The 10375-nt window shown below is 38.2% G+C and overlaps 1 protein-coding gene and 1 pseudogene across 1 annotated transcript; one reads left to right on the top strand and one right to left on the bottom strand.

Annotated features, from left to right (window-relative positions):
• The first annotated feature begins 1731 nt into the window (after nucleotides 1–1731).
• Nucleotides 1732–4925, top strand: LOC148907501 (uncharacterized; annotated as a pseudogene).
• Nucleotides 4571–6649, bottom strand: LOC148907502 (uncharacterized). Its single transcript, XM_089035430.1, has one exon. It carries the CDS (start codon nucleotides 6602–6604, stop codon nucleotides 5096–5098), a length of 1509 nt encoding a protein of 502 aa, XP_088891556.1. The 5' UTR covers nucleotides 6605–6649; the 3' UTR covers nucleotides 4571–5095.
• Nucleotides 6650–10375: the final 3726 nt, after the last annotated feature.

The following is a 10375-nucleotide window of genomic DNA, read 5'->3' on the forward strand; positions in this document are numbered from 1 at the left end:
AGTTTAATCGCCTGAAGTCAGTGAAGTGCTTATACTAAACATTTTTAATGCATCTGGATCTTGGCGTCCATCAAAATCGCGTAATAGATATTATCAAGACCGGACGAAGCATTTTTTTAACTTGTGAGGCTGGAACAGGAAAGTTTCGAGTACTTTCGAAAATTCGCAATCTCCAGGAATTCAGAGATGGATTGTTTTATACTGCTCCCACGGGGATCGCCGCAAGCAATATTAATGGTTGTACCATTCACTCCTTTGCTGGTAAGTTTTTCTTCGATCTTAATCAGCGATAAATAATATCATATAACTTGAGATTATAACAAATTTATTTCATGCTGTATAGGTATTGGTATTGGACATAAACCACGCCATCTTTCAGCGTTGGAAACAATGCCGGACACTCGTTATTGATGAGATTTCCCTTGTAATCAAATCACTGTTTGAAAAGTTGGATATATGGTTTCCATCTTAAATGAAGACGACGACCTTCCTCACATTCTTCGTGATATTAGAAGAGGAAAACCATTGCATATAGCCATTGCTTATCTAAAATCAATTAAACGCCCCATACCAGGCATCACTGAAAGAAACTGCCGTACCCTCTTCTCAAAAAGAATGCCTTGCGAAGTCTACAACAACCAAATACTAGAACAGCTGGAAGGGGAGGAATACGTTTTCAAAGCGAAGGATGTTGACATAAACACATCAGTATTAAGGAGTCCGTGCAATGCGCCTCACGTCCTACGCCTTAAAACTGAAGCTGGAGTAGTTTTACTAAAGAATTTGTCAGAAACTTTGGTTAATGGTACCATCGGAAAAATTGTTTATTTCTGTGAAGGATATCCAACGGTTCATTTCGAAAATGACGAATCTCTCCTTATTAGAGAGCACCAGTTTGTTGCCAGTCATCCTGAATCAGACGAATACCAAGCTACCAGAACGCAGCTTGACCCTTATTATATCTAACCAATCAATCAGGTTCAAGGCTAACGGTATATGAACGTAGCTCTAAATTCCTCTAGCCACACTTGCTGCTCACATATACTTGAAAACTACTAACCTATAAAAGCAACTGACGAAGATAGATATATAATATTTATCGAAACCGGTATTGCTACTTAAAACAGTTCTACTAGGAACTATGGACGATCTTCCTCTCAGCAACACACAAACTGCCGAGATTCTGCCAACCATCTCACCATTAACATCGCCGACTAAACAATCAGCCACAGAAATGAGTAGTGACAATTAAATCCCATCAAGCCAGCCACCGGCGAAGAGGCCTAAAGTCACCAGCAGCAAACTTGATCTCAACCGGCTATCGTACCTACAGACCCGTAAAGCCAAAGCCACAAAGTCCTTGTTATACCTGAGAGTACCACGCCAAAGGCACTTGTCCTGTGGGCCTCCAATACCAGCCCAAGCCGCACCTGAGACAGACAAGAGACTTTCAGAAAGCCATGAGTCACATCTGTGTCGAAGAATAAAAACTACTAGCCCTGATGATATTTCAGCAGAAGAAGAAAATCAAGGAGGATTCACAAGCCATCACTGATGTAAAGAGCCGCCTAACCAACATTAGTGACAAAGCTGTGAAATAAGCATCAAGTACGACCCAATCTAGGATCAATAAGATACATGTAAATAAGAAAGACAATGTAAATATGGTCAACATCCAAGCCAAATTCAACGAACTTAAGGCCATCTTAGACTCCTCTCAACTATAGATCGTTTTCACGTGTCGTCATCAATTTCCGGTCGCCATATTGGTGTACCTCGATAGCGTGACTATGCAAAAACATGTGTGTAACAATCATGCCATGACTAGCGAAGTGCTCTGAATAATATGGAATATGTTGCCGGCGAAAAGGAAAAAAAAGAGTTTAGCGAAAATTTATCTTCAATACCTCTATCTGAGTATGCCAAGAAGCTGGAAACTCGAGTGAAACGGCGTTATCTTGATAAAATTTCGTCGATTGGAATCGACCCCGTGTTAGTTGACAGCAACCTGTTTGAGCCGGACTGTTTACCTCCAGTAGAATCTACAGATCTGCTATTTTATCTCGTACTAGAAACAAGTTTCTACACAAACCAACAGTTTAAAGCTTTTCGTAGTCTGGAAGCTTATAATCAGATGGTCTCCGGATTTATTGCAAGCGTAGAAGGCCACATCATTTCTGACAAGTTTGTTGTTGTCGCGAAGGTGAGACATTCTCAGCGAATGAACGATGCTCTGATCCCAGTATGGATAATCACAGAAAAACAGGGGAACATAATTTCTTGTCACTGTTTAGGTTGTAAAGCGGGTCTTGGTGAGTCGTGTTCTCACGTAGCTAGCGTACTATTTTACCTAGAAGCCTGGACGAAAATAAACGGCAAGTTATCCTGTACCCAAGTAAAGTGCACGTGGATTTTGCCAACCTACGTGAAACAACTTGATTATGCTAGAGTACGAGATATCAATTTTACTTCTGCACGAAAAATGAAGACGGACTTAGAGAAAAAAATCGATTATCATAACGATATTCCCAGTCAAAGCAAGTCAACACAAGTTTTAGGAACATTAAAGTCTTCTTCAAAAGAATGCAAAGCTCCTACAGAACCGGAAATGGATGCTTTCTACGCGGAAATCAACAAGAGTCAAAACAAGGCCGTGGTTCTAAGCTTGATTTCTCCATACTCAAGTAGCTTTGTGCTGAAAAGCAGATCTGTTCCAACAGTAAATGATCTTTGTAAAAAGGAATACTTAGATCTATCATATCCAGAGCTTATAAAGGTCTGTCAAGGCATAAAGATTGAAATTTCAAAAAATCACATAGAACAAATTGAGAGATACCTTAAAACAGTCAAAAGGACATAACTTTTTCAAACACAGAGCTGGAAGAATTGGAGCTTCTCAAAGTAAGGCTGCATGCCACTCAGATCCTGCTTTGCCCTCCCTGTCTCTAATACAATCAATTTGTTACCCAGAGCTAGCCAAGTTTACCACTAAAGCCACTGTTCATGGTTGTAAACATGAGGAAGATGCTATCAAGGCCTATGAACAAATAATGAAAGGGAAGCACACCAATTTCAAGGTTCAGAAGTGTGGTCTGTTTATCAATGAAGCTTATCCATATATACATGCGACACCTGACTTCTTATGTTCTTGCGACTGTTGTGGAGAAGGATGTGGGGAGGTGAAATGCCCTTTTTGCATTGAGGACTGTGACTTTAATAGCTATCTATCAAAGTCATCATGTTGTCTACTAAAAGATAACAATGAAATGTTTACCCTTAAGCATGATCACCAGTATTACTATCAAGTCGAGCAGCAGCTGTTTACTTTACACAAAGATTACTGACTTTGTTGTATGTGCATTTGGAAATGATGGGAGTACGACACTTGTCCAGCCGAGAATATTCCCAGACAAAGAACACTGGGAAATTGCATTGCCAAAGCTCACCACTTTTTGGAGAACCTGTGTCTTACCTGAAGTGCTTGGAAAATGGTCCACTAGAAGGCATACTTCAAAAAGAAGTGAGCCAACAGCAAGTGGGGCTATTTGCTTTTGTAGAACTGCCCAAGATAGATCACGTGTCTGTTGTGCCAACCCCATGTGCCCAATCAGTACATTTCATCTTTCATGCTTGGGACTGACAGCCACACCCAAAACATGGTACTGCCCAAATTGCAGATTGTTACCTGAATTCAAAAACTCTAAAGGCAAGTCCCAATCAAGCAAGAAAAAAATAGCATCTTCTAAAGCCTTGGCCCTGGATGATATCTGTATATGCAAGAGCAAGGCAAAGAATACAGATAAGCTTATTGAGTGCCATAACCCTGTGTGCAAAAATGGAAAATTTTTTCACTTGGCCTGTTTAAGCCTTAAACGTATGCCAAACAATGCTAATTCCACATGGTTATGCCCAGATTGTAAAAAGAATCAAGCACAATCTAATAAGAAAAAAGGAAGTGGAAGTGTCAAGTTTGTCAAACAAATCCAAGGAACCAACAGCAGTGTCAGTGACAAACAAAAGCCACTTGGAAAGCTTACACAGTCAGAGTTTGACCTTATTGCATCTCCAACAGGATGGTTAGACTGTTCTGTGATCCAAGAAGCACATGTACTGCTTATGAAAGTCAACAGCAATGTAAGTGGTTTCCAAAGACCAACCCTTGGTCCTGTCAGACAGTTCAGTGTTGTTACTGGTGATTTCATTCAGATAGTGCATTTGAATAACAATCACTGGGCATGCTTAACATCTATTGGCTGTCTTCCTGGGTATGTTAACCTGTTAGACAGCATGACATCACCAATTTCGCAAGAGATAATCGAGCTCACGAAGAATTTGCTTGGTCCAAATTTCAAGAATATCACTCATATACCTGTACAACAACAGCAAAATGGGAGTGATTGTGGTGTGTTTGCCATTGCATATGCCACATGCCTAACCTATGGTAAAACTCCAGTTGTGAAGTTCATCATTCCAAGGATGCGGCCACATTGGCTGAGTTGTCTTAAAGCTGGTCATTTGACACTTTTCCCTACCACTTGAACTTCTTGAGGCATTTATTTTGGAATAAAAATTATTGCCTATTTCTTTAATTTCATGAGACATTTATCTCTAAAGGTTTAACTATAAGAGTTAATTATGAAATACAATGACCTAAAAAAGTTAGTGTTCATGCTATTAGAAAATTTCAAAAAAGCATATGTACATGTCATGATACTTAATCATATACAAAGATTTCTAAAGATAGATTGTGTTGGAGTTGCGATGAAAGTGTGCATGCCTAATTCAAACTTTCACATGCCTACATGTATTTCACATTTCCATCACAACTTCAGTGATCCGCCTTAGCTTGACCACATTAGTTTTATCCCACGAAAACATATTGATAAAATTTTCAATAAAACTCAGCCCTCCATACTCAACTGAAACACGCTGTATGTTAACATTTTAAAAAGTATTATGTGTAGTAATGCATCAGGGGTAATAGTAACATTTGCTGCATTAATTTACAGAGAAATGATTGTGAGCCCCAATTCTCATTCAAAACATGTTACATTGTCTAAGAACAATGGCTCACAATGTATTTCTCTGGTTTTAATCAATCAAATGCAACTATTCCAGGGCACAAGTTTACAAGAGCAGCACATACATTAATTATACGGTCAATCATTGGTTTTGAATCTTCGTTGGAATCATTAGGGTTGCACTGAAGGAAATCTATGGGTAGAATGCCAGAAAATATTGTGTACTTTCGCCGAAGAAGTCCAATGACTCTCTCCACATGAATACGTACATTAGCAATGCCACGTGTTTGCTCCACATCAACAGGATCAAGTTGGTCTTTTCCCCTGGTGAACGCAGGGATGGCAAGCTGTGCACGGTGAAACATTAGGCTTTCTTGAATAGTGAAGCCTCTGTCTGCAAGGACTAGATCTCCAGGTACTAGCATCTTCATTAAACCACAGTTCTCTGTCAGGAACTTGTCAGAAGTTCTTCCTCCCCAGGCTTTTGAAACAAAGGAGATACTTCCTTGTGGTGAAATGCCAATGAGTATTTTCACTGTATTGTGGTGCTTATAAGAAGAAAAAGTTTGTGCACGGGCATAAAGGTTTGAAGGTCTGTTAATAAAGACCTCAAAACAGTCAATGATAACAGTGGTTTTGTTACCAAAGGAAAAGTGAAAACTTTGGGGCATGGTACGGTGCAAATCTTCCCTTTCTGGCCAGTGGATTAATGGTTGTAATCTTATATCCAAAGCTACCATCCAGGAAGAAAAAATTCTTGAGACTGTAGATAAGGACACCGAAAATCGATAGCTTAGATCTTGAAATGGCGTGTTAAGTTTGAGTTTCATCAGTGTCATGGCAAATTCTTGAAACTGTGTCAGGCTTTGAGTCCTTCGGCTTACGTGTGGTGAAACGTGTTTAAAAACTGTGTTTAATATATCAAAAGAGGGTAATCCAGTGTAGAAGGAGACTTTGTCATCATTATTTTCAAAGTCATAACAGTCAAATGGCTTATTATCGTCCAGCTTAAGAGACTCGAAAAGATATTCAAACTCATCGGTTTGTGTACCTGCTTGGGAGATTTTTGCTTCCTCTGTCTGAGTGGCAGCATCCTTTTGTTCTGAATCATCTTCTTCTGGTGTACAGAAGTCAATATTCAAAACTTCAGTACCTGGTTCATTCAGTTTCTTTCGCTTTGCCAACAGCTCTTCGTCACTAGTGTGTTCAGTGTCAAACGGCAAAGACCTCTTTTGCTCGCGATTTCTCGCTCTCTCGCTTCTCTTTGCCGCTGTTTCCAGATTTGAACGCTGCTTTTTCTTGTGTCCTAATTGAAGAGTTGGAACCCAGTCTATGTTGTATTTATCCCAAGGTTTCGCAGCCCTTCCACTTACGAAGTGTTTGGCACATACTCGATCATTCTCGATAATCGCCTCCGTCAGATCATCTCGGCTTATAGCTGTGATCCACCTCGATCGCCTTTCTTCTGACAAATATTTAGCTTCTTCCCCTTGACTAGTAACGATAGAAGGTACTCTTGCAAAATAAACTCCTTTATCTCTTCCACTTTTCGATGCGCAGCCAACAATCATACATAAAACCATCTTCACACTCAAGACGCTCTTGGTTTGTTTACACTTTTGGTACACCAATATGACGGCTAGCAACGGTTGTCAAGTGATTTGGTCACGTGCGTGAAAACGATCTATCGTAACAAACTGTCTCTCTTACTGACTCTTGTCTAGCGGCGAAAAAGAAGCACTTACAAGTATATAGTATTTATAATATTATAACATAATATAAATTTTTTAATTCCATAACTCCATTGCAACCTTTTCTGTGAAGAAGCACAAATTACACCTGTAATTATAAAAGTATCACGACAGAATGTCCATTACCAAGTTTACATATTGTACAATTAATAAATTCTCAAAATATTGAATTGTAAATATTTTTGGATTCGACATGATTTCGATATAATCCTGGTATTTGTTATCTACAATTAAGGATAACAGTATAGCTAACCATCATATAGGTGTACTGTATATACAAATTAATGTGCAATACTAGCATACATATTCTTATTATGCTGAGTTTACTATTCTATCATAGGCTGTAGAAGAATAATTGGTTTGTGCTTGTTAGTAGACCAAATAAATCACTAATTACTCACTTGGATCTTTCTGTCCATATTTTATTAATCGTTACGTTAGTCTTCGATGAATAAACATGAATTCAATAGTCTTTACGTCCTATTCCTTCGATAAAACTCGCCATCTTTGTTATTGCTGAGCCTGCAATATCTTATTAGGAAAGACCGCAGATACGTCATTAAAAGGGTAAGCCCAAAGTAATATTTCATTGTACTAACCTTGATGCCAGATGATGACGCGATATCTCCATAAAAGGAAACTACCCTGTCCCCTTTAATTAATTTTGATTAATTATAAATGTACTAATCTCACTATCTGAAGAACATGAACGAATAATCCATTTTACAGTTCCGTTCGAGTGATCACGAATAATAGTTGCAAGTCGAGGCTGCAGTTTCTGCGCATAGCAAAACTACTTTTTATCAAGCGCGGAAACTCGGCCTGGAACGGAACTGTAAAATGGAGTATTGAATCTCCCGTCATGACCCAGTTCTATGGATAAAATGCAGCCGTTGAGCATCTGGGTTTAAATATTTATAAAGGCGTATCGCCGTTTAAAAAATATTTTGATTTATACTATGAAACCTCTTATTTTGGATGCTTCTTACAGCCATGAAGAGTTCATTAGGGTCCAATGCTTTACTTGTACTAAGTAAAATGCATAGCAGTATTTGTATTTCCGATTTATTTATAGACCCATTGCCACTTACCGTGATGCACCGCGGTCACAGATGAATTTCGTGGTCCATGAAATTCAAAGATTCATATATTGAATAATAACTTCATATTAAATCCTTTTCCGACATAGCACTAAGGCACAAAAATGATTCTTTTATATTATTTTACGGCTTTAGGGACTATTTATGAGTTTATTCAAAATGTTGAAATTGTTTTTTCAGTGGAGACACGATTCAAAATGTAAACAAATTGTGATGCATCACGGTAAGTGGCAGTGGGTCTTTAAAGCTGAGCTAAAAACCCGTCTATATTTTTAAAACAGTAAACAAATGATGTTAGCGCCGATGTTAGCTTTCCATATTTTAATTCATGCCCTAAAACATTCTTTTAAAGTTCTCAGCAATAAACATGTTTAATTCTTTCTAAGAGCGTTTTATTGACAGCAAGCAAGTAATAATATAAGATATAAAGCAATACTTGTATTGGGATCGAGAACGTTTTAATTGACGACAACGACAAGAACAGTTGATTGTAGTTTTCAAAGGAGTTTACAAAACGAATTTTGGACCCATAAAACTGAAACGAGGCCGTATGATGACGAAACAACAGGATTCGAGCTCAAAGCATTTCAAAGTGATCACGTAGTACATAATCCATACATCTCATTGGTTGAGAGGGTGGCAACGCCCACTTTGGACCTACCCTCTTAATTTTAAGTAAAATGAAAATACAACAGCAACTGGGCTCCCTGTTTTAATGACGTATTTGCCGTTTTTGAAAATAAAATATAGCGGGCTCATTAGAAAGGACAAAGATGGCGGTTAGAATCGAAGAAAACTATTAAAGGAGGTCAAACGACCATCTAATTCATGTTTATTCATGGATGACTAACGTAACAATCAACAAAACTTGGATAGACAGATCCAAGTGAGTAATTCGTGACTTATTCGGTCTACTCTGGGTACAGTTCAACTAACTCTGTTTTCAACAATTGATGAGAAGCAGTGCGAGCAAGGAATACTTTCCACTCTCGAAATGTTTGAAGGTCTGGCAAAGTACGAAGCAAAGTTTTCATTCTTAAAAAGAGTTGGCAGGAAGTCAATCATCAAGCCAACTCTTTCGCCGTTACACGAATTCGACACCAAAGCAATCAATAGCATCAAGGGAAGTGGAAACCTGTATGTTCGCCTTACTTCAGCATCTGGCATAGACCCCAATCCCACTACACTCGTTGAGGATATGCCGGAGGACGACTAATATCAGAGTGCGGAGTCAGGAATAGAAGACAATACGAACGAAGTCCCTTATGTCGGGAATATTGGTAATTGGTAATCCAAGCCCCATGAGCTCGAGCGAGTCTGGAATAAAAATCCCCTAGGTAAATATTTTTTATTTCCTTATTTTACTGTGCAAATTCTTTTTTTTTTAATTATTTTATTTTTTCACAAACAGGGTTCGCTGGAAATTAAAATTGACGTGTGGCAGAGACTGGATAAGAAGATGGACCAGCAAAAAAGAAAAAAGAGGTCTTCAAATAGGATTTGTGGAGTATCAAACCACAAATCACTGAAGGAGAGACCTTACAGTAATTAAAAAGAAAAGCAAAGAGTAGTAGGCAGGATGTCAAGAAGCCCAAAGACATCAAGCTGAACTAGGATTTCATGAGGAGCACATACTGTATTCGCCGCCATGAGATCCTGTACAATCCCTGTTGGTCGAAGTTGGCATGCTATTCACCACTTCAACAGTTTGTTCATGTAAGTTAAACGAGTGATTTTCTGTACGTTTAAAATGTACATATGTTTATGATGGTTATACAGTAAGTGTAAGCAGAATGATCTTACAAGATTGACAGTCACAAGCAATACACAAGTATTGTAGATCTGATTCAATAAAAATACAAATGTTGTAAACCATTTATGAAATAAATAAGATTTATTTGATATTCCCTATTGTCATTGGCCCTTAAAAACTTTGTTGAAATAGGTATACAGTACAATTGCTGTGTGATTTGAGGAAATCTTCCTTGTGATCGACATTTCTTAAATAGACTATGCATTTATACTGATTGTTAGATTATTAGAATAAGACATGTGCCCAATATTTTTTTAGAGCAAAGTTTTGCAGAATTTTCCAAAATGACGATTTAACAACGGAAATCCACGCATGGTTACATTTGACAAAGGTTTTTTTTAACTCGCACTTTTTGAAAAATCACATACTTGCGATTTTTAAGCTTATTTCCCTAGAACTTCATCATTTTCATTTTCTTCAATATATCTACATATAGTTATACTATTATTCTCTCAAAGAGAAAGCTCCATTGATGAAGAGATCTCTAATTACTTACAGACTCAAGTGGTGGCTGTAGGTGAGTTGTTTGACATGGACAACCTCTACATAGTGTGTGAAGGAATGATTCTTTGTGTGATTCCTCACAAGAGAATCAGAGATGCTGTGCAAGCGTTGAAGAAAGCAGCTTTCTCTCTTTCTTGGAGCAAGCTTTGCTACGAATAAGCAGAAGAAATCTACGACTTTCTGTGA

This window comes from Actinia tenebrosa, unplaced genomic scaffold (assembly GCF_029948245.1).
Source record: "Actinia tenebrosa isolate PJP-AT-01 unplaced genomic scaffold, QUT_ActTen_1.0 PGA_scaffold3__52_contigs__length_22856419, whole genome shotgun sequence".
In the NCBI taxonomy this organism is placed as follows: Eukaryota; Metazoa; Cnidaria; class Anthozoa; order Actiniaria; family Actiniidae; genus Actinia; species Actinia tenebrosa.